The sequence below is a fragment of the Saccopteryx leptura genome, chromosome 5 (assembly GCF_036850995.1).
Source record: "Saccopteryx leptura isolate mSacLep1 chromosome 5, mSacLep1_pri_phased_curated, whole genome shotgun sequence".
NCBI lineage: Eukaryota > Metazoa > Chordata > Mammalia > Chiroptera > Emballonuridae > Saccopteryx > Saccopteryx leptura.
In genome coordinates, this window is record NC_089507.1 from 69,743,437 (window position 1) to 69,768,331 (window position 24,895).

General features: G+C 39.4%; 1 protein-coding gene across 1 annotated transcript in view; it reads left to right on the top strand.

The window, feature by feature from the left end:
- Positions 1 to 20,010, top strand: part of PKD2 (polycystin 2, transient receptor potential cation channel) — a 71,749-nt gene extending 51,739 nt beyond the window's left edge. The window contains exons 10-15 of the mRNA XM_066385097.1: positions 2,060 to 2,158; positions 12,588 to 12,709; positions 12,953 to 13,070; positions 14,855 to 15,018; positions 18,122 to 18,269; positions 18,629 to 20,010. Coding sequence (XP_066241194.1) covers positions 2,060 to 2,158; positions 12,588 to 12,709; positions 12,953 to 13,070; positions 14,855 to 15,018; positions 18,122 to 18,269; positions 18,629 to 18,865 — 888 coding nt within the window. The 3' untranslated portion in view covers positions 18,866 to 20,010. The remainder of the gene's footprint in view (positions 1 to 2,059; positions 2,159 to 12,587; positions 12,710 to 12,952; positions 13,071 to 14,854; positions 15,019 to 18,121; positions 18,270 to 18,628) is intronic.
- The last annotated feature ends 4,885 nt before the right edge of the window (positions 20,011 to 24,895 follow it).

A 24,895-nucleotide genomic window follows, 5' to 3' on the forward strand; every position in this document is an offset into this window, starting at 1 on the left:
TTAAAATCCATTAGAATAATAGAGCTCTCGTTTGTTCATTTATTAATTGTTCAATAAATATTTACAGATACAGTGCATTCCAGGCAATGTGATGGATACTGGGGATGGAGTGGTGAGGAAAATAGAGCCCAATCCCGCCCTCATGAAGAGTCCATAAATTTGTATGTAGGGAAAGCAGACATAATCAGATATACATCTCTATGGTTACAACCCATAGATAAGTGCTGAAAAGGAAAAATAAAGGAAAAGCATGTTAAGAAACACCCAGTCAGTTGAGTACAGTTGCTTCCAGAAAATCTAATGGAAACAGGTCTTGGAAATATAAACTATTATACTGGGAAGGGAAAATTCAGGAAAATGGACTGTTAGTGGTGGGATTCAAATAATTTTAACAACCAGTTCTTTGCCCTAATGACAGTTTTAACTATAAAAAAAACAGTATGGTTGGCTCAGCGGTAGAGCGTCAGCCTGGCGTGCGGGGGACCCGGGTTTGATTCCTGGCCAGGGCACATAGGAGAAGCGCCCATTTGCTTCTCCACCCCCCCCCCTTCCTCTCTGTCTCTCTCTTCCCCTCCCGCAGCCAAGGCTCCATTGGAGCAAAGATGGCCCGGGCGCTGGGGATGGCTCCTTGGCCTCTGCCCCAGGCGCTAGAGTGGCTCTGGTCGCCGCAGAGCGACGCCCCGGAGGGACAGAGCATCGCCCCTTGGTGGGCAGAGCGTTGCCCCTGCTGGGCGTGCCGGGTGGATCCCGGTCGGGCGCATGCGGGAGTCTGTCTGACTGTCTCTCCCCGTTTCCAGCTTCAGAAAAATACAAAAAAAAACAAAACAGTATACCAAAAGGTATTTTATTATTTTATGCATTTAATATTTAAATAACAATAAAAGAGGTACACAAAGGAGATTATAAGAGTTTTAAGATATTAATGAGAAATATTAAATAATACCTGACAAAAAAAACAATAAAACTGTTATTTAAGATATTTCCATATTGCTTCTTAATTGGCATCCTCACTTGCAATTTTTTATACCTATGGACGGAATGAACATTACTACAGACGCTTAGAATATGCTGTTGCACAGATGAAGGTTAAAAAAGAGTAAGGAATATAAATTTGTGATTTCCACATTGGGCGGTTGCCTGGAGACTCACCTTAGAAAGAACCCTAATTACAAGTGCCATTTTAACAACCACTTTGTCAAACTCCACAAAAAATTAGGTATTGGTTCTGCTGAACTGGTGTGAACCAGCTGAAGGCGACCACTGCTATTACTGAATAATAACGATAAATTACATAGCACCACACATTAGGCCCTGTTTTTAAGTACTTTACATAGATTATTCTATTCATTCTTACAGCAAATATGTAGGGGAGTTTCTATTATTTCTCCCATCTTATAAATACATTTTTAAATGAAAATTAAAAAATTTAAAGAATATAGCTTTGGCAGTGCCAAGACCAAAACCCAAGTTTGCTTGACTCCAAAGTTTCTGTCTTGTCCACTAAGCTTTTCTTGACTATCTTCTTACTATGCTTTCCTATTCCTATTTGCCTAGATCTTTTTAACTCTTCTATGTTCTGTAAATCTCAAAAAATATATAACTATTCAGAATAAGCATAGAATTCCAGCTGTCTGTGTTGACTCTTGAAATCTGAAGAGCTGTTCAGAGATCTACACTCCAAAAAACTTATGTCAAATGAAAAAAAAAAGAGAACATAGATAAGAAAAAATAATAAAATAATCCCTTTATTCATAGTTAAATACATTAATATTTTGTTGTATTTTATTCTTGTCTCTCTTTGCAAACTATACCACAATATATTGTTTTGTAAGTAAGAAAACATGTTACATTTTCCTTTGGCATGACTTCATTAAAAAAGTAATGTTTACAAACAATATTATAGCAAGACTATTAATCTATTAATTTATAACTTCTTCAGACATCACATTGTTTTTAAAGATGGTGAACAAAAAAGGCATGTATCAAAGATTGGATTGATGTTTACAAAATATATTTAGGTTGCTGTTTTAACCTTAACCTTCCTTTGATTTACAAACAGAATATGTTTTTGGCCATCATCAATGATACTTACTCTGAAGTCAAATCTGATTTGGCTCAGCAGAAAGCTGAAATGGAACTCTCAGATCTTATCAGAAAGGTATGACAAACCCTAATCCTCAGAATTGTTTATTTTCTACATAAAATAATCATTGTTTCAGCCAGATTTCCAAATCAACATTAATCAGATGTCATTGTTTAAAATAAAGAGTAGATTGCTATATTAAAGGAATTATTTAAGTGTTCTTAAAGCTAGAGATGATTACACTGCTAGTTTGGATTTAAATTCTGGGACTTTTTTAATGCCCTGGAGTTAAATTCTCAATGAATTCTTTTGACTGTTAGAACTGAGCAGCTGGTTTCATACCCTTTGTTGTTGTTTTTTAATTGATTTAAATTTGTGTTTACATAGATTCAAATGCCCCACCGAATACATCCCCCTCACCCCCGTGTTCCCCTCAACATCCCCCTTGCCCCCCAACGCCCTCCCCCTTCCCTCCAGGATTTACTTTTCTGCTCTCTATAACGCTGTGTTATGTATATATAATTTCACCAATCTCTTTCCCTTCTCTGATCCCATCCTCTCATCCCCTTTCTCTCTGTCCACTTTCCCTCTGGTCCCTTTGATCTCGCCTCTGCCTCTGTTCCATTCCTCAGTTCACATTGTTCATAGGATTCCTCAAAAAATTAAAAAATTAAAAATGGAACTAATTTTTGACCCAGCTGTCCCACTTTTAGGAACATATCCTAAGAACACCAAATCACTGATTCAAAAGAAGAAATGCACCCCCATGTTTATTGCAGCATTGTTTACAATAGCCAAGATCTAGAAACAGCCCAAGTGTCCATCAGTGGATGAGTGGATTAAAAAGCAGTGTACATATACACAATGGAATACTATGGGGCCATGAAAAAGAAGAAAATCTTACCTTTTGCAACAACATGGAGGGACCTGGAAACTATTATGTTAAGTGAAATAAGCCAGGCAGAGAAAGAAAAATATCATATGACCTCACTAATATCCTTTGTTTTGACATCTCTAGTTGGCTCTCACAGATTCGTAGTTCAGAATAAACTGGAAGATTATAGAGACATTTCTACTTTTTCTATCTTAATTACAGTTTTTAAAAAGAAAAAAATGTTTTAGAGGAAAATACTTTTTAGTTCACCTTTTTATCCTTGATGTTCCAGGGAAGTGGTAAAATAGTCAAAGGAAAAAGGTCTTAGGAGTAAGGCCCTCAGCCTAAAGGCATGAGAACTTTCACTTACCTTCGCAAGAAGTGTTTAATTATTAAATAGAAAGGCAGGACAGGAAGGTTGGGCAGCTTTGTACTTGTCAATATGACTTTTATTTGGTTTAAAGCAACAACAAATAGCTACATCTAAAGTTCACAGCTTGTTACCTAACTTCATTTTGTTAACAGACAGTGGCTCCTTTTCTGTTGGTTAAAACCATTGACTTGTCTGTAAATTATGTTGTACTTTTCCTTCAGATTTTCATAATGAAAATTATCCTGTAATTTGCATGACAGTTGATCATATTTTGGCAAATCTCCAGGGTGTATACAAGCAGTACTCACTTTGCTCTTTGGTTCTGATATACATAGATATCTATTTTTTCAATTAAGAAACACAGTCTCTCAACACAATTCAAATGTCAGTTATCACAGTGAATTGGCTAATTGCATAAAGTACAAACTTCGCTTTCAGTTACCTCAGTTACCTTCTCCTCATTTTGGCTAAGCTTAAGAGTACTATCTATCCTTATCAGTTATCACAGAATGTTAACAGTGAGTAATAGTATAAAGTGCAAACTTTACTACAAATCATTGCATAAATAACCATTGTGCATATTGGTCAGTGATCAATTTTCAGTCTCGGATTGGTCACTGAGGATCAGCTATTCAGTTCACATACAAAACATGTAGTTGTGTTGCTTCCTTATCTCCCAGTGATAAACCACGTGACATTTTATAAAAAGAAAAGAATACTTGGAAGGGCGAATGGACCAGCAAAGATGAGAGAATAGCAGAGAAACAATGATAACACTGGGCATGAAAACCAAAACAAGTGCATTGGATTTATAGAAGAAATAAGTAGCTGGCCAAGGGAACATCACTGATATACCATTCGAGAGATCTAGATGTGCAGTCAAAAGAATTTAGTGAAGGCAAATTTATTAGTGTAATTGAGGAAAGTGATTGTGGCAAAAAGGAGGAAGATATCTCAGAGGAAGTGACACTGGTGAAAAAGACTTCACAATAAAGGAACTCTCGGCAATATTTTGCGATGTTAAAAGTGCAAAGGATAGGTCCTGGCTGGTTGGCTCAGCGGTAGAGTATCAGCCGGTGTGTGGAAGTCCCAGGTTCAATACCCAGTCAGGGCACACAGGAGAAGCGGCCATCTGCTGCTCCCTCCCTCTTTCTCCTCCTCCTCTCTCTCTTTCTCTCTTTTCCCTTCCCACAGTCATGGCTTGAATGGTTTCTAGCAAGTTGGCCCCAGGTGCTGAGGATGGCTCCATGGCCTTGCCTTAGGTGCTAAAATAGCTTGGTTGCTGAGCAACGGAGCAGCCACCCCAGATGGGCAGAACATCGCCTGTTAGTGGGCTTGCCGAGTGAATCCTGGTTGGGGCACATGCAGGAGCATGTCTCTCTGCCTCCATGCCTCTCACTTAATAAAAAATAAATAAAAATTTAAAAAGATAAAAGTGCAAAGGATGAAATGTTGGGAATTGGCCCATATTAAGAAAGGATTATGATAACTCACCAACACATAGAAAAGATGCTCACTTCATATTGTAAGTTATACAAGAAGAAGGCAAGCAGTGTTCAAAATACCTGGATAAATTTCACACCCCTTCCCCCAAGGAAAAAGAGCTGCACTACTTACTCTGCCAAGAAGATAATGGATCCAGTAATTTCTAAGTTTGCCTCAGGAAGGTTTAACTATCCATTAACCACTTTCTTGAGTTCAGAATAGAACATCACACATTTCAGGTTTTATATTAAATTATGGGCTTGGTCCCAGTGCAAACTTAAGCAGCATGTTGGGACCAGTATCATATGGAACCGTTTTAGCCCCAACGCTCACAAATCATTAGACAAACTGGGATCTTTTCACTATTGAAAATCATGTGCTAATAACAGTGGTAGTAGTAATAACTAATAATTTTGCACTCTTATAATAAATACTGTGGGAGAGAAACAAACTTTCCCCTACCCTCAAGGTTCGTCTGGCTTGTCTGATAATCAAATAAACATAGACAGATTAGCAAGAGAAAATAACCAAATTTAATACATACATATGTGTGGGAACCCGATATACATGAGAGAGTCAGAGACCCCACATGCAGGAGAGGTTCAGAGACAGACAGGGAACATGGGTATAGAAGACATCCTAAGCTAGGGCTGAGCTAATGCACCTTGGGGCTTCAGAGAGTCATTGCAAAATGATAAGAGCAGATGTTTAGAAATTAGAAGTTTGAGCTGCCCTATAGATAGGTCAGAAGTGGTATCTCTGATACTTGCTTGTTATGGGCAAGCCTAATTCAAGTTCCTTTAGGTAGTTAAGGGAAGGGCAGGAGTTTCTCTTGCACCCGTGGCTAAAGTTGCCTTTAGCTCAAAGCAATATGCATACAGAGGCGACTTAATGGAGGGCGCACCGGGCACACGCACGCCCTGGACCCCGACTTCTGAAGAGCCCCACAAAACTCCAACTTTACACTTTTTTTCTAATAACACCAAGTTTGGTTTCATATGTGCAATTTTAACATTAATAGTACATAATATTTTTTATTTATTTAAAAATATGTTTAACATGTATTTTTATTTTCCCTGTCTCTCTTTTTTTTTCTTTTTTTTTTTGTGACAGAGACAGAGAGAGACAGAAGGACAGATAGGGACAGACAGACAATAAGGGACAGAGATGAGAAGCTCAGTTCTTCGTTGTGGCACCTTAGCTGTTCATTGATTGCTTTCTCATATGTGCCTTCACCAGGGGGCTAGCAAACTGAGTGACCCTTGCTCAAGCCAATGACCTTGGGCTCAAGTCGGTGAGCTTTGCTCAAACCAGATGAGCCTGCGCTCAAGCCAGTGTCCTCGGGGTTTCAAACCTGGGTTCTCCACGTCCCAGTCCAACACTATATCCACTGTGCCACTTCTGGTCAGGCTCTTTCTTATTTTTAAGGGGCCCAATATTTTCTTATGCACCTGGGGCCTCAGCTGACCTTAATCTGCCTCTGTATGCATACAATAGAGGCACATCTTGGGGTGACTTGTTTTGAACCTCCACAATACAAGGCTAAAATACTTCCCATATGTATTCTTTCATTTATTTCTGATGACAGTTATGTGAATTGCTTGCTATTACTATATTCACACTCTAGGGATTATATAACTGAGGCATGGCAAAGGTAAGCATGGCCAAGGTCACATAGTAGTTGGGTCAAGCCATAGTGCATTCCCTTAACCCAGTGGTTCTCAAAGTGGTTCAAGAAGATTTCCAGGTGCACCCTATGGTATTCCAGAGAAATATGTGCCTGTTGGGGACCAAAAAACCAACAGGGTTTTTGGAGTTTAGATTTTTGGGGGACAGAGGTGTGAGAAATTGGCTGTAAGCTGAAAGTGCCCAAACCCCCACCTCACTTGCCTGATTAGGTTGCAAAAGGCTGTTAAGCTGTGGTGCTGGATTGTTTACACTACCCCCCATGTTCCCTGGAAAGACTGGAGGCAAGTTTCTTCTGTCCTTTGTTTGGTGTAAAGTTAAGATGATAAGTACGGTGGGGTTTTCTGCACTCAACACAATTAAGAGTAAAAAGAGAGGAATTCTTCAATGTATTGATGAGGAAATGAGAGTTTGCCTTTCAAATATATGCCCAAACATTGAAGAAATCACTAGGACACATCAGGCTCATGTTTCTCATAAACAAAAGAATGAAAAAACAACACATTTGCGCCGGGACCTGCTGAATTTACTAAATCTTACTAAGAATGTATCTATATATATAAAAAGGTAACTTTTCGTCTTTTTTTTTATTTTTAACCCCCTTTTTTTACAAATTCTAAAAAAGCATAACTCAAAAAATGTAACATAAACATGTTTTTTAATGTCAGAATAAATTAAATTTTGTTATATTTATTTCGTTTAATTAACATAAAAGCACGCTTGGACTTTATATATTTTTTCTTTAATATTTGACTTAATTATTATAACATATTTCTCAGAAATTTGTATTTAATGTGCCTACAATTATTTGTAGGATTATAAATGCGCCCAACTTCAAAAAGTTTGAGAACCACTGCCTTAACCCATTCAAAAGACTTTACATATGGCAAAAGGATCCTATTTTATTTAGATACAAAAAGATAATTCTCGTGCATTCTCCTTTCAGTAACTTAATGTGAACTGTTCAAAGTGAACAATTGAGATGCTTCCTAAGTATCTGTGACTTAATTCTTTTGGGTCCCACAGTGCTGTTATGGAAATAAGTTGCAGTGTAAAACATACTTTTCTTCTGACATACACAATGCAAGATACTCGGTTCTGAGATCTGCAGGGTGGTTGGCTCCTTCCTTTGCCCTTTAGGAAGAGTAAAATTTTAGTTTGTTTTATTTAGAACATCTCTGACTTTGAAGTGATCAATCTTTATCTTGGTCCCCATTGGCCTGGCTGCCCAAATATTTAGTAAAAGCAATTATGAGGAGTACCCACTCATAATTTTTTATTTTGGGGGATATTCACTCCATAGTTGATAGAGCTGCCCCCCCCTCAAAGTTTCATAATAATTGAACCATATTATCTCTAAGAAGAATCTTGCAGTCAGAAAGGTGGCCTCTTTGGGCGGGGTCATTGAATCCCAACATTTAGGTCCACTGGGTAGAGGGGGGGTTGCAAATGATGTAATTTAGAAGGTCTTAGGATAAGTTTTTTAAAAATAAATAAAATATTTTAAATTTAAATATAATAAATAAACATTCATCTTACATTTTTTTTTATTTCCCTATGACTTTATAACCAATACTAAAGGAGCTTTTAATGTTTGACAAAAAGTTTTAAAGGTCATGAAACAATCATAATTTTTCCTGTTGATTATTAACATCATTTTGTAAAGTTTGAGCTTACATGGTCATTTTTACAGTCCTGTACTACATTGTAAAGCAAGGTCTGCCTGTAGTTTATTAATAAAAAAATCCATGTCCACATTGTACTGAAATACATATTAACACGTAAGGAAATTGTTGTGAGAGATAATATAGAAAATAAATAATTTATGGCTGAGGTTTCTCAGTGTTCTTATGTACGTTCTTACATATTATGAGGTAGACAGCTATGAAACGTGATTTTCGTTTCTCCCATTCAAGTACTAACCAGGCCCAACCCTACTTAGCTTCTGAGATCAGACGAGATCGGGCGCGTTTAGGATGTTAGGGCCGTAGACGATTTTTGTTTCTGTACCCTAAACTTGCAGTCACATATGAGCAAAACGCTCTATGTTCTTCCTTCTTTAAGCATTTTTAGTTTTCAATTACAATGGACATACATTATTATATTAGTTTCACATGTAAGCCCCAGTTATTATACATTGCATAACTTACTAAGTGATCATCCCAATAAATCTCACAATAATTTGACTATATTCTCTTTGCTGTACTCTACATTCCCATGACTGTTCTGTGACAACCTTTGTGCTTCTTACTCTCTTCACCTTTTTCACTCATCCTCCCAACGCCCCCCCTGAATCTAGCAACTGTCAAAATGTTCCATGTACCTAGGAGTCTGTTTCTGTTCTGCTTTATTTTATTTTTAGTTTCAATTGTTGATAAATATGTATTTATTGCTATATTGTTGTTCTTATTTTGAACTTTTATTCTTTTTCTTAAAGAAACATTTCTTACAATACTAGTTTGGTGATAATGAACTCCTTTAACTTTTTCTTGTCTAGGAACCTCTTTATCTGTCCTTCAATTCTAAACGATAGCTTTGCTGGCTAGAGTAATCTTAATTGTAGGTCCTTGATTTTCATCACTTTGAATATTTCTTGCCAATCCCTTCTGGCCTGCAAAGTTTCTGTTGAGAAATCAACTGACTGTCTTATGGGAGCTTCCTTGTGGGTAACAAACCACTTTTCTCCTGCTGCTTTTACAATTCTCCCTTTGTCTCTAACCTTTTGCATTTTAATGATGTGTCTTGGTGTGGGCCTCTTTGAGTTCATCTTATTTGGGACTTTCGATGCTTCTGGGAATTGTATGTCTATTTCCTTCAACAGATTGGGGAAGTTCTCTGTCATTTTTTCAAATAGGTTTTCAACTTCTTGTTCTCTCTCTACTCCTTCTGGCACCTCCATTATGCGAATGTTGGAAAACTTGAAGTTGTCTCAGAGGTTCCTTACACTATCCACATTTCTTTGGGTTTGTTTTTCTTTTTGCTGTTTTTTTTTTTTTTTTTTTGCTTCCTTATCTTCCAAATCACTGATTTGATTCTTGGCTTCATCTACTCTACTGTTGATTCCCTTTAAATTATTCTTCATTTTGTTTAGTGTATCCTTCATTTCTGACTGGTTCCTTTTTATGCTGTTGAGGGTCTCACTAAGTTCATTGAACATTCTTATAACCAGCGTTTTGAACTCTGCATCTAGTAGATTGCTTTTCTCCATTATTTTTTTAGCTCTTTTTTTTTGGTATTTTGTTCTGTTCTTTCATTTGGGACATGCTTCTTTGTCTCCTAATTTTGGCAGCCTCCCTCTGTTTGTTTCTGTGTATTAGGTAGAGCTGCTGTGTTTCCCAGGCTTGGTAGACTGGCCTAATGTAGTAGGTGTTTTGTAGGGTCCAGTGGCACGGCCTTCCCAATCACCCAAGTGGGGCACTTGAGGTGTGCCCTCTGTGTGGGCTATGTGCACCTTCCTCTGTGGTTGAGCCTTGATTGCTGTTGGCACATCAATGCAAGGGATTTACCCCCATGCTGATTATCTGCAAGGACTGGTTGTGACCACTGACCTTTAACCATCATGGAAGATCAGATGTTCTGGGATTTATCTCATAGAGCAGGACTTAATTCAGCAGGGCTTTGGTGCCTGCTCAGTCTGCCCCTTGAGTGTGTGGCTTGTGGATGTGTTTGGGTGGTGACACATTGCCGTGGTCTGAAGCTGTTCACTGGATGTGCTGGCTCTGGGGCCTCCCAGTATGTACAGGCCAAGGTCAGCCACAGCCTATGTTCTGTCTGGGGCCACCTGGCATGAGCTACAGATGGCTGCTACTTGTGCTGGGCTTGGAGATGCCCAGAAGAGGCCAGGCTGAGAACCAAGGACAGCTACTACTAGTGTTGGGCCTGGGCCACTTATCAAGAGGTACAGTACAAGTTGAGGCCAGATTCTGCTTGAGAGATTTTAGAAAAACCTTAAGCATAAGCCAAGACAGGCCACATGTATGGAAAAGCCACTGGAAACAGCTTGGGTGGATCCAAAAGTTGGATTGAGGTAGGGTCTCAGGGAATCACCAGAGTGTGGCAAACAGTGTGAGCAAATTGACGGAGTCTCAGATATGGCACCCACCTGCCAGCTCTGCGGGGGAGGGCTCATTAAAGGATCTATGACCTCTACCAGTACTGAGAGAAAGCTGCCCCCTGCCCCAACTCTTACCTTGATACTGGATAATTCAGTTCCTTCTCCTCTCTGGTGCCTTTCAAGCTGCTGTCCCACTGCTGGAGCTCAGAGGTAGTGAGTCTGAGTAAATACGTGTGTGGGCCCTTTAAGAGGAACTGCCTGGGACTCCAGCAAGCCACAGTCTCTCTCAGCCTCACTCCCTGCTGGATTATACAGACAGAAGTTATGGGGACTTCTCTTTCAGGCATTGGAATCCTGACTGGTTCCAGGAGGCCTGGTTTAGGGTTAGGACCCCTCGCTCTTCAGGGGGACCTCTGCAGCCAAGATAGCCCCCCGCCCCCAATTTTTATCTGCTACACATGGATGTGGGACTAGCCCTTCCCTTGCGTCTTGGCCCCTCCTACCAGTCTTGAAGTGGCTTCTTTTTTAATTCCCTAGTTGTAGGACTTCCATTCAGCCCAATTTCAGGCAGTTCTGAATGATGGTTGTTCAATAGTTTAGTTGTAATTTTGTTGTGGTTGTGGGAGGAGGCAAGTATCACTTTTTCCTATGCCGCCTTCGTCACTGTAAGTCGTCTTCAGTCTTCTATGGAAAGAGGAAAGTGTGTTCTCTGATATTCTTTTTTTCTTCTTCTTTTCCAAGTGAGAGGAGGGGAGATAGAGAGACAGACTCCTGCATGCGTCCTGGCCGGGATCTAGCCAGCAATCCCTGTCTAGGGCTGATGCTCTGCCCATCTAGGGCCATACACACAACGAAGCTATTTTTAGTGCCTGAGGCAAAGGCTCCTCAGAGCCATCCTCAGCAGCCAGGGCTGATGCACTCGAACTAATTGAGCCATGGCTGCAGGAGGAAAAGAGAGAGAGAGGAAGAGATATGGGGGAAGAACAGGGGTGGAGAAGCAGATGGTTGCTTCTCCTGTGTGCCCTGACCGGGAATACAGTACTTGAACCCAGGACACCCACATGCCAGGCCGACACTCTACCACTGAGCCAACTGGCCATGGCTTTTTGTTTTAGGTGAGTGGAAGGGAGATAGTGAGGCAGACTCCCACATGTATCCCAACCAGGATCCACCTGGCAACCCCATCTTGGGCTGATGCTGGATTACTGAGCTATTTTTAGCACCTGAGGCTGGTGCAATCCAACAGAGCTATCCTCAGCGCCCAGGGCCACACTTGAACAATTGAGTCACTGGCTGTGGGAGGGCAAGAGGGAAAGAAGGGGGAGAAGGAGGAAGGGAGAAGCAAATGGTCACTTCTGATGTGTGCCCTGACCAGGAATCGAACCCAGGATGTCCCTATATTGAGCTGATGCTCTATCCTCTGAGCGACTGGCCAGGGCTGCTTTTTTTTTTTTTTTTTTTTTTTTTTTTTTTTTTTTTAACACACGAGAGAGATGACAGGGACAGAGAGATAGGAAGGGAGAGATGAAAAGCATTAGCTCATAGTTGTGGCATCTTAATTATTGATTGCTTTCTCATATGTGCCTTGACCAGGATGGGGGGGGGGTTCCAGCCGAGCCAATGACTCCCTGCTAAAGCCAGCGACCTTTGGGCTCAAGCCAGTGACCATGGAGTCATGTCTATGATCCTATGCTCAAGCTGGAAACCCTGTGCTCAAGCCAACAACCTCGGGGTTTCAAACCTGGGTCCTCAGTGCCCCAAGCCAGTGCTCTCTCCTCTGCACCACCTCCTTCCTGGTCAGGCATGTCATTCTTGATTTACTGAAAGACCCTCACTTTTTCCATATACCTCTGGTGGAAGAGTTATGTGGAAAACTCAAGATACATTTGTTATTCATTTATTCAGCACATGCTTGTTGAGTGGCCAGCTTCAGACTCTATTCTGGGTTTGCAGTAATTACTAGTGGAAATTGAAGGTATAGCAAATGCAGAAGGAGAATACACTAAACCAAGTCTTTTTTTTTTTCCAACAGGGCTACCATAAAGCCTTGGTCAAACTAAAACTAAAGAAAAATACCGTGGATGACATTTCAGAGTGTCTACGTCAAGGGGGAGGCAAGTTAAACTTTGATGAACTTCGACAAGATCTCAAAGGGTGAGAATCACACTTTCTGAGGCCATGGAAAATTCCATATGCAAAGATACATTTTTGATGATAAGGGTATTTCTGGCCCAAGAGACCCCTATTTTTCAGAGATGAGTGTCTTCTGGAGCTTACTGTAAGAGGAGGACTGTCCCTGATACAGCAATTTCTCCTTTCCTCCTGCATTTTGATGCTTCTGTGTTTGGGTTGGACCATGTATATGAATGAGTTCATCTCTAACCTCAATAATTTCAGGAAGGGCCATACTGATGCAGAGATCGAGGCAATATTCACCAAGTACGACCAAGATGGAGACCAAGAACTGACTGAACATGAACATCAGCAGATGAGAGACGACTTGGAAAAAGAGAGGGTGAGTTAGTTTAGGAGAACATGATTGGATTAAGCGCCCACAATGTTTCAGACACCATACTAAGTAGTGAGTATTAAGAGTCATTCTCTGTCTCTCTCTCTCTCTTACCAATTTATGCTTATTCCAACAAGGATATAGAGCACAATAATATATAAAAATGCAATAAGTTAGCATCAATGTAAAAAAATCTAAATGAAGAATGAAGCAAAATAAAACAAAAGTGAACTATAAAAGTAGACTATGAATGAAGCTAAAAATGCATTTCATAAAAACACATATGCTTATTAAGGTTGGGCGACAAATTTGGTTCTAAGCTTTATAGTAATGAACTTGAAAATAAAAACCTGAGTAGTTACATATTTCACAGTGTCCATAAGAGTGGGGTAAGAAAGATTTCTAGGAGATATAAAATTAGTTATTCTTGCCTGACCTGTGGTGGCACAGTGGATAAAGCGTCAACCTAGAACGCTGAGGTCACAGGTTCAAAACCCTGCACTTGTCTGGTCAAGGCACATATGGGAGTTGATGCTTCCTGCTCCTCCCCCCTTTCTCTCTCTCTCTGACTCTCCTCTAAAATGAATTAAAAAAATAAACACAATAAAATTAGTTATTCTCAAAATTAACATTTAAAATAAAACAGCTGCTTCCCTGGCTGGATAGCTAGGTTGGTTAGAGTGTTGTCCTGAAGCACAGAGCTTGCTGGTTCGATCCCCTGTCAGGGCACATAGAGGAACAGATGTATGTTCCTTTGTCTGTCCCTTCTGCTCCCTCTCCCAAAATCAGTCAATCAATCAATATAAAATAAAACAGCTGCCTTCCAGTTGAATATTTATTAAGCAGTTAAAAGTGAATGTGCATGGCCTATATAATCAGGAAAAATAAATAAAATGTTGAATATTAACTTTAAATGGTTGAACAAAGAAAATACATGGTGATTGAGGTACGGAGAATGAATATTATACATGAAAGTCATTTTCCTATATGAGAAGATAGTGTAGAACAGTGGTTTTTCAGTGCTGCTCCATGGAACAGTACCATTAAGTGAGAAACTTCACCAGTCATAGTGAAATGTGAACAGAAAGACAATGAGTAGAATTTTCACAGGGTTGTATTTAGTCAACATTTATTCTTAGATTATAGCCTTCTACTTTGTAGATATTAAATGTGTTATCTTTTATTTCTTCATTTAACTTTTTCTTTGCCTTTGTTTTTTTGTTTGTTTGTTTGTTTTTTACAGAGAGAGAGAGAGGGATAGACAGGGACAGACAGACAGGAATGGAGAGATGAGAAGCATCAATCATCAGTTTTTCATGGCGACACCTTAGTTGTTCATTGATTGCTTTCTCATATGTGCCTTGACCGCGGGCCTTCAGCAGACCGAGTAACCCCTTGCTCGAGCCAGCGACCTTGGGTCCAAGCTGGTGAGCCTTTTGCTCAAACCAGATGAGCTTACGCTCAAGCTGGCAACCTCGGGGTCTCAAACCTGGGTCCTCGGCATCCCAGACCGATGCTATATCCACTGCGTCACCTCCTGGTCAGGCTTGCCTTGTGTTTTTAATGTCCTTTCTTGTCCAAACAACAAATTAATAACTCCTTGCTGGTAATTAATGTCTGTTTTGAAAGTTTGCCAATCCTTAAAATTAAAAAGTGTGGGAATCACAGTCCGGTGTTAACCACAAAGAAATCCGAGGTAAATGGCACATCACCATTTCTCATTGGCCCACATCCTCAGTGAAGCTTCTGTGAGGTGTAGGCACCTCTGCTCAACACCCTGTTTTCTTCAGGAGGACCTGGACTTGGATCAGAGCTCTTTACCACGTCCCATGAGCAGCCGAAGTTTCCCACGAAGCCTGGATGACTCCGAAGAGGATGATGACGAAGACAGTGGGCACAGCTCCCGGAGGAGGGGCAGCATCTCCAGTGGGGTTTCTTATGAAGAGTTTCAAGTGTGAGTATAAGGGAATTGCAGCACACCGTTGCTCTTGCCCACCTGCTTTTCCTGCTATAATCAAATGCATTATGACATTTTTATACGTTATAGGCCAAAATTATGTACATATTGCCTTGCACTATTGCTTTTTAAATCAGGTAAGAGAGAAAAGCAGGAGAAATATGTGTTAATACTGTCTTTTATAGTTAACTAATTACCTTTACCAGCCCTCTGTTTTTTCATGTAAATTCTTTTTTTTTTTTTTATTTTTTTTTTTTTTATATAATTTTATTTTTTTAATGGGGTGACATCAATAAATCAGGATACATATATTCAAAGATAACAAGTCCAGGTTATCTTGTTGTTCAATTATGTTGCATACCCACCACCCAAAGTCAGATTGTCCTCATGTAAATTCTAATTAGAGTACTCTGTGGGATTTACTCGCTTTTAGTTTACAGAACTTCCTTCAGTATCTCTTCTAAAGCAGCCTGCTACTTGGATTCTCTCAGTTTTCATTGATCTAGAAATATTTTTATTTCTCCTCTATTTCTTTCTGGCCTCTATTGTTTCAGGTGTGGAGACTGCTGTTAATCTTACTGAGGGTCCCTTGTATGAACAAGTTATTTTTCTCTTGCTGCTTTCATGATTTTTTCTTTGTCTTTATCTTTCAGTATTTTTCTATGATATATCTGAGTATGGAACCCTTTGCAACTGTCTTACCTGATGTTTATTAAACTTCTTGGATGTGTAATATTTTCATCAAATTTAGTAAGTTTTCAACCTTTACATCTTCATGTATCTTACTGCTCTTTTCTCTCCTTTCCTTCTGGGACTCTAATATGTGTATGTCCATGTGCTTAATGGTATCCTACATTTCTCGTAGGTCCTGTTTATTTTTCTCTATTCTTCAGATTGCATAGTTTCTGTCACTCTGTCTTCAAGTTCACAGATTCTTTTGCTGACTCAAATCTACTATTGAGACCTTCTAGTGAATTTTTCATTTTATGGGTTGGAGTTTTCAATTTCAAAATTTCTATTTGGTTCTTTTTAATAATCTCTATCTCTTTGTTGATATTATCTATTTGATGAGACAATGATATCATACTGTCCTTTATTTCTTTAACTATGATTTTTTTTTTTTTTAGTTTTTTTAGTTTTTAAAATATATTTATAATAGCTACTTTGAACTCTTTGTCCACGGAGTTTGCCTGGGCCCTCACAAAGGAAGTTTCTGTTGCCTGCTCTTTTCCCCTGTGTATATGGTCACATTTTCCTGTTTCTTTCTGTTTCTCCTAATTTTTTTAATGAAAACTGAAGGTATTAAATACCATTATAGCAATTCCGGATACCAATTTCCCTTCCTCCAGAACATGTTTGCTTTGTAGTGTAGTCTGTCCTGTCTTCTCTGCATTGTGAAGCCCCTGGTGCTGCTTCTCAGAGGCTTGTCATGACCAGGCACACTGGCACTGGGAGGCAGTGGTTTTAGCAGGGCTCTCGTTGTCTTTCCCTGATCTCGCTGTAAGGCTTCTGCCTCTGTTGATCTCATTCAGTTCAATTCAGGCCCCTTTGAAGGGTGATTTTTGAGTCCAGTCTTAGCTGTATTCTCAGCTTCTATCTCTTTCCCTGGTTCTCTGTGAGTATCTCTGTGGTCAGTAGTTTTAACTTGTTGATCTCATAAAGCACCAGCCTCCTCTTAATTGCTAGACACCACCATCTCCATTGTTTTCAAGAGCACTCTTAGGCTTGAATTTCCCTACGCTTTGTTTCAAATAAACCCAATTCACTTGGGGGAAGCTTTGTAGCTCTCTCCTTTATGGCCAGACCCTGGGTAAAACCTCTGTGCCGATCCTCCAGGCAATGAACAGGACAGTGGTCATCTCTTTCACAGTGGCACCCTGCTTCCTGAATAAGGCATTGGGCTGTATGGCAGCCTTGTGTCTTCTCAGCTTCTCTCTTCTGGTGCGGGAATTCCATCCTACAAGTGGAAGTTGAATGTGAGAAGAGAGCCTCATACTTAGCCACTCGTGCCTGGACTAGAGCCTCTGAAACATGGGTTTGAGATGGAGGCACAGGGATGAGAAATGCGGGCAGCCTGCCCCTCCCTGGGAGACACTGTAGCCCTCCACTGGGATCTCAGGGGAGAGAGACCCACCCACCCAGAGTCACGCTTCTGTCACACCCAGCTGGGGGCCAGGGGATGGCCCACAGTGTGCTTCAAATGTCACAGACTCTGCTTACTGAAATGCAGTGGATTGTCTTAAATTTGCTCTATGCCCTTAAGAAAATTTTCAGAAATTAAAAAATATTTTTAAATAATAACAAGTTACGGTTGTTTTACCAGGGAGAGTGACTATAGAGCCCTCATGCAACTTTTCCAGAAGTTGTCTCATATTTATTTTAAAGGATTTATATAACATGTTATTTATGCAAAATAATAAGATCATAAGTAAATATACTATTTTCTAACTTTTATTTTTTTAATATATTGTGAGCATCACTTTTTATTAAATATTCATTCACAATATAATTTCTGATGTCTCCTTAGATTCCATTGTATAGATGAACAACAACCTATTTAAATAATTTTCTATTCATTATTTAATGTAATCATTTGATAAGCACTATTAGTAAGAACTCTAGTGAATATGTTGGTAGCCAAAAATCACATATAGGCTAAATTATTTTCTTTAGAAATTTTTCAAAACAAGAGTATCTGAATAAAAGGTAGGTATATGTCTTTTTTTTTTTTTTTTTGAGAGAGGGATAGAGAGAGAAGCAGGGAAAGAAAGACAGGAACATAGATCTGCTCCTGTATGTGCCCTAACTGGGGAATCGAACCAACAACCTCCGTACTCCAGGACGATGCTCTAACCAACCAAGCCATAAGGCATACATTTTTAAGGCTTATATATACAATGTTGACTTGTAGAAGATTTGTGCCAGTTAGCACTCCCACTAGCAATGTATGAGAGCTTGTCTATACAGTTTGAGACTACTTGGAAAAACTTTCAGATTATATTGTTTAAGAAAAAACCTTAGCACTTCCATTTGAGATGCCAACTGGGCTGAAAAGGCAACACAAGATGACTTTGTTCCTCCCAACTGTGGTCTCCTGCAGCCTAGTGAGACGAGTGGACCGAATGGAGCACTCCATTGGCAGCATCGTGTCCAAGATTGACGCTGTGATCGTGAAGCTGGAGATCATGGAGCGGGCCAAACTGAAGAGAAGGGAGGTGCTGGGAAGACTGTTGGACGGCGTGGCCGAGGTGAGCGGTTGTCTGAAATGGAAACGGTATTGTGTAAAACATTAGGGTAGTCGTAATATGTGACCCTTTTAATTAGAGAGGTTTTTCTGTCTCCATAACTGCAGATCGATGCATAGCAATTGATAATCTAGAGGAGTTACTTTCTGAATACTCCACACAAGGATGGTCCTGCCATCACAGGATGGTAAAATTAAGCAAAGAAGTTCCTGTCGTAATTCCAAATTGTTATTTTATGTTTTAAATCTCCAGACTTACATACTTATAAACAGATTGACTGCCAGACTTCCAAAGGTAATTTCTAAGTACAAGAATATACATCAGTCTATCCCTAACATCCTGGTTTCTTTTTTCTTCATTAGGATGAAAGACTGGGTCGTGACAGTGAAATCCACAGGGAACAGATGGAACGGCTAGTGCGTGAAGAGCTGGAACGGTGGGAGTCCGATGATGCAGCTTCCCAAATAAGTCATGGTTTAGGCACCCCCGTGGGACTAAATGGCCAGCCTCGCCCCAGAAGCTCCCGCCCTTCTTCCTCTCAGTCTACGGAAGGAGTGGAAGGCGCAGGTGGAAGTGGGAGTTCCAATCTACATGTGTAGGACATAGGTTAGTAAATGTGTTCCTAATAGGTGAGAAGACAAATGTCCTGAATTTCCACTCCAAGGACACTACAGTAAGCCTTCACTTAACATCTCCGATAGGTTCTTGGAAATCTGGTGAAACAAAGTATAATGAAATCAATTCTACCATAGGCTAATTGACATAAAACAAGAGTAATGTTCCTACAGCATTAACAATAATAAAGTGACGTTATTCCAGGACCTGCTGTATTTATATGTCCTGACTACCATATAATGTTGGTTTTTGTAACCAATTGCTAATTCTTCTGCACTTTAATTTATTTTAGATCAATTTTGCCCATGGATCAAAGGTATTTTTTTTACTCATATAAGTAATTAGGTGTAAATATTGAGTACATTAAAAAAATCTCTGTAAACTATAAGAAGTGGTGGATACTCAGTTGGTACTGTGACTAAGACTTCCTCTTAATTGACAATGAAGTCGCCTTTGAAGCTAGAAGAGAACTGTTTAAAGGCTTCTGAGTTTTCTTTTCAATCACAGAAATCAGTATTGTCATTTTAGCCCAGTGTGGGAAGGGAAAGTAGGGACATTCCTCCCCACTCAGGCTTGGCTCATGGGCTTAATACATAGATTTTCTTTCTTTTTTATTTTTTTAAAGAAAGGAGCCTTCTATTTTAACTACCTTCCTAGGGTAACCTTTTCTAAAAAACAAGCTAGAAAAGAACTCCAAACCATAGAATGGGTATGTAGTCATTATGCTAGAATTTGTATGAATGGTTAAGATGAATGTTGAATTCTGAGCTTGTTATAATAATTGTGAGCTGTGGGAATAATTGTTCACTTAATTTTTACACTATTTTTGCTCTCATTTGAAATGAGATGCATGAAAGTGCCAAAGATCATTTTATGGGTTAAAATGTCATCTCTGACTTGAACACAGGAGAATTGGAAGAAGCCTTATCACTAAGTTCAACTGTTTCTAATAATTAATTTAGTATAAAGATTTACTATATATTCTCCTTCCTTTGTGGCTAAACATATTTGCAACTGACTATAATGTTGTAAATTATCTAGGAAGAGCCACTTACTAAATTTTTTGGTATGTACTGAAAAAAAATTTTTTTTTTCGTTTTTTTCTGAAGCTGGAAACGGGGAGAGACAGACAGACTCCCGCATGCTCCCGACCAGGATCCACCCGGCACGCCCACCAGGGGGCGATGCTCTGCCCACCAGGGGGCTATGCTCTGCCCCTCCGGGGTGTCGCTCTGTTGCGACCAGAGCCACTCCAGCGCCTGGGGCAGAGGCCAAGGAGCCATCCCCAGCGCCCGGGCCATCTTTGCTCCAATGGAACCTTGGCTGCAGGAGGGGAAGAGAGAGACAGAGAGGAAGGAGAGGGGGAGGGGTGGAGAAGCAGATGGGCGCTTCTCCTGTGTGCCCTGGCCGGGAATCGAACCCGGGACTTCTGCACGCCAGGCCAACGCTCTACCACTGAGCCAACTGGCCAGGGCCCTGAAAATTTTTTAAGCCAGCAAGTTTGTTCATTTTAAACAAAATTTTAAGGGGATTTAAAATTTATATAAAAATATTATAAAACTGAAGTTTGTGTTTTATACTGTTTTAAGAATATAGAATTCAAATATTCTGGATCCTGCATTTCAAACCTAGAAATTATACTCTAAATGGAGCTCAATTTTATGAAAAGCAGTTTTGGGTACTGAAAGTTCATTATCAGAAGGTATCAGCCAAAGTTTGATTTTGCAGTAGTGGTTTATTTTTCACTAGGCAAGGGTCCTACCAAATTTATGAGGAAGAAATCTATTTCTCAATAAAAGATAATCGTATTTTTTAAAAGTGTTGAGTAAGGTAAGCTAATAGGACAAGCAGGAGAAAACGCAGTGCTGCTGAGTAACTTATTTGGAGAATAGCAGAGAGGCCTGGTTTTTAATTTTGTATTTTAATTCCCATGTGTTCATTTAATTAGGATAGTATGTCAATCAAATCTTCAATGAAAACCTGAGCAAACCAACCCTTCTGAGAAGTGATACACATTGGGTTTCCTTAGCAGTTACTTTCCATGGCTTCATCTCCGTCTTTATTTCAGTATGCCACACAAAGTCCTTACTTACTAGGTACTAAAGTTTGCATTTCGGGAATAGTGAGTGTATGTATTTATGTGTGTGTACCATGTTGTTACATGTAAACAAACTTCAATTTGAAGTGCAGCCATTATGTGATATTCATATGTATTGACCACGTGCCATATATCAATTATGGTCACTAGAAAGTCTTTTATGATACTTATTGTTATACTGTTTTTCATTTTACCTGTTAAGATTTTGCAAAATTCTTTTTACTCATAAGTTACATATTCTTTTCTTTTTTAGTCATGAAAATCCTCTCCTCCTTCCTCCCTTATTACCTTCTCCTTCATATTATTTTTAAGAAGATGTTACATAAGCAGGTCTCTATTAACAATCAAGAATTTCATTAATATGTAATACTGAGTGTTTTACTTCCTAATAAAGACGACGTAAAAACAGATGTAAGAGTTGTCTGTTTCCTAAGTAGAAGCAGTTGAGTAATTTGCTTTGTATGATGAGGCTAATAGTCAAGACTTAGACTTTGAAAAGGTGTTTTTTTTTGCTCGGTTCCTGAGATTAGTATTAGAGGAGAGAGCAGAGAGGAGAGCAGAGAAAGGCCACGTAGAGGAGGCCAGAAGAAGCAGCCAAGATGGTGGAGTGCTGAAAGAGAAGCCAGTTTGTGCAGTTTGTGCAGAGAGAAGGAGATGGGGAACGGAGGTGAATACGGCTGGTGAGCTAGAAACCTTTGATTCTAGGAAAACTCGGATAAGTCAGTAGCTTTGCGAGCACTGAATGAGTGGGTTTTGGAGCCCAGTGTGTGTTTTTACTTGCCCGCTGGGTGCAAGCTAGAATTAAAGCTAATGGACCACCAAAAAAAAAAAAAAAAAAAGGCGTTTTTTTATGTCCAACAACATGATTGACACATTACTTCTTCTGTAGTATGTCCCTCTAGTAGGCTATTTTGATTGTTTGTAGTATTTCCTAGTGTGCAGCCACCACATTTTACTTTTGTATTCCTATAATGAATGGTTAGGTGTACTATTTCTATTTCAAAATCTTCGTACATAATTCCTATGTTGACTTTTCATGATTCTTCAGGGGTATATAACAGGAATCGTAGTGCTGAGTCGCAGGTAAACAAATACTTTTACCCAGAACTGTCAGGTTATCTTCCAGAATGACGCACCAGTCTGCTATTCCACTACATGCAGGAGAGTCCCACCCTTATCCGAATCCTTACCAACTTGATGCCATTCAGCTTCCTGATTTTGTTAATGGAGTCATTTTAAATTGACTCCATTTTGCATTTATCTGATTCCTAATAAGGTTAAACATCCCATCATAGTTATTAGACATTTGGGTTTTTCTTTCTGTAAATTTCCTATTAAACCCTTTAAAACCTTACAGTTAGATCTAATGGGAAACAAGTATATTTTTGTTCATTGCCTATTTTCCCAGTGGGTCAAGGTTATTTTGTTGATTTGCAAAATTTCCTCTTATGGTTTAAGTATTAATCCCTTATCAGTTATGGATTCCATTAATATCTCATCCAACTGGTAACTTTGTCAATATTTTCTAGTTCTTTTATCTAGTACAATTTAATTTATTCATTTTGCTTTATTATGTTTGGGAGTGTTAGAGACCTTTTAAAGATCACAACATTTATTTATTAAATTCATGGTCTTAGCTTTCACATTAAATACATTTTAGGAGTAACTTTGGATGAGGTCTATCGGTATTTTTTTCCATATAATGAGCCAGTTTTATGAATACTCTATTAAATAAGTCTTTCTCTTACTAGGTCCTAGTGTTGTTAATGTATAATATTTCCGGTTTATGTATATATTTGTCTGTTTATGAACTCTTTAGTACGTTACACTGATTTCTGAATGTTTCTGCATAACAGTTTTTATTATGACTTTGTATGTCATTATATGTGGTAAGTTCTTCATATTTGCTCTCTTAGACCTTTTTTTTTTAAATTGACTAAGCTATTTTTGTGAACCTTTATTATTCCATATAAATGTGTAAGAATAAGTTTGATAGGTTTCTGAGGATGGGAAAGGAAAGAGGAAAAAGTCTCCCTGAAATTTAATTGAAGTAGCATTGATTTTATTGATTAGTTTGGGGAGAATGAGCATTTTACAATACCAAAAGCATGACTCTCCATTTATTCACAACTTTCTTGATGTCCTTAAAGTGTTTCTTAAAGATCTTACATATTTTTTAATTAATTAATTTAGTGAAGAGAGAGACACTGAGAGAAAGAGAGAAGGAGGGAGGAGCAGGAAGCATCAACTGCCATATGTGCCTTGACCCAACAAGCCCAGGGTTTCGAACCAGCAACCTCAGCATTCTAGGTCGATGCTTTATCCACTGTGCCACTGCAGGTCATGCAAGAGTTTATATATTCTTTAATATGGTTTTATTGCTACTGTGAACAGAATCTTGTCTTCCATTCTATTTTCTAGTTGGTTATTGCTGTTATAGAGGAAAATTCCTAATTTTTTATACATTAATCTTATGTTATCACACTTCTTGAACTCCTTTGTGAGCTCTGATAGATTCTGTATTGATTCTGATTCTTTGGTTCTTCTATGAAGAAGACCAGCTCAATTGTAAATAAGGACAGTATTATGTCAGAGAGTAACAGTGAAAGTAGACATGCTTGTCTTATTTCTGGTCTTAATGGGAATGTGTTTTAGTTTGTGTTCCTTTGAAAGAAAAGCCAAGGACTTGAGTTGAAGTAGTTTATTTGGGAGGTGATACTAGGCAGCAGGAGTAGGAAATGCCAGTATACAGGTGGGTTACTGAAGTTGCCCCCCTAGGCAACAAGCGCTCAGTTCCACCTCTGACAACACTATGAAATGCCTTCCATTACCCTGTCTGAAGGATGTAAGGCTGGGACATTTTTCCATTGGCCCCAATCCCTACTGGTCAAGGGGTTTCCCTGGAGTGCTAACACCTGCACTTTCGGGCTGTGCTTGCTCTTCGGCCCAGCAGATTCTTTCATCTTTGAAGAAGGCAAAATAGTGAAGGGATTTATGTTGCTTGAGGTTGGATGCTATCTATTATTGTACATGATCAGAGCTCACATGAGACTGTTGACCAAACCTGCAGTTGAAGTCAGAGGTGCAGAGGAGATATGGCACCGATCACTAAAAGCATCTACTTCAGCCACCCTTGAACCACTCGGATCCACCCATGCCCACATTAAGTCCACTCCGGACTCTTCAAGGGAGGCCAACTATAATCTCTAGAAAACAGAATACAGAAAGGTTAGAATTCTCATTGCTACTGCTTGTCACAAGGCTATAACTATGTCACATCTCTCCTCTACCAGCCTCTCTAGAGTTCCCTTGTTGTTGACCAGTACTTTAGCTGTACTAAGTTGCTTGCCTGGTGCTCAAAGTCCTTTTTCAGGCTATGGTTATTTGGGATGCCTGTTTGCTGTAAACACTAGACATGGAAACCCCAAGTTACCTCTGTAAACTCTCTCCTAACAGATGAGCAATGTGATAGCTTATTTCTTTGGCTGCTCTTCCACCAGGATGCAGATCTCAAAGTGACTAAGTGACAGTGTCAGGTTGAATGGAACCTTACTGTATTCCCAAGTGAATGTGTCCCCCTATGCTTGAGGACTCAGGAGCTCCGATACAGCAGAGCATAGAGCTGCAGAAACAGGAAAAACAAAATCTGTAAATGAGCGAGTGGGAATTATACTGAGAGAGGCCAGCATCACTTAGTATGTAGACCTGTGCACTCTAACTGTTGGGAACAGGCACTCTTGGTTTGATGCAGGAGTCTGCAAAGTTGCCATAAAGAGCCAAATAACAAATGTTTTAGGCTTTATGAACCATTTTCTCTGTCACAACTACTTTACCATCATAGTGCAAAAGCTCTATAGATAATACAAATATGAATGAGTATGCCTGTGTTCCAATTATATTAAAAAATAACTGTAAT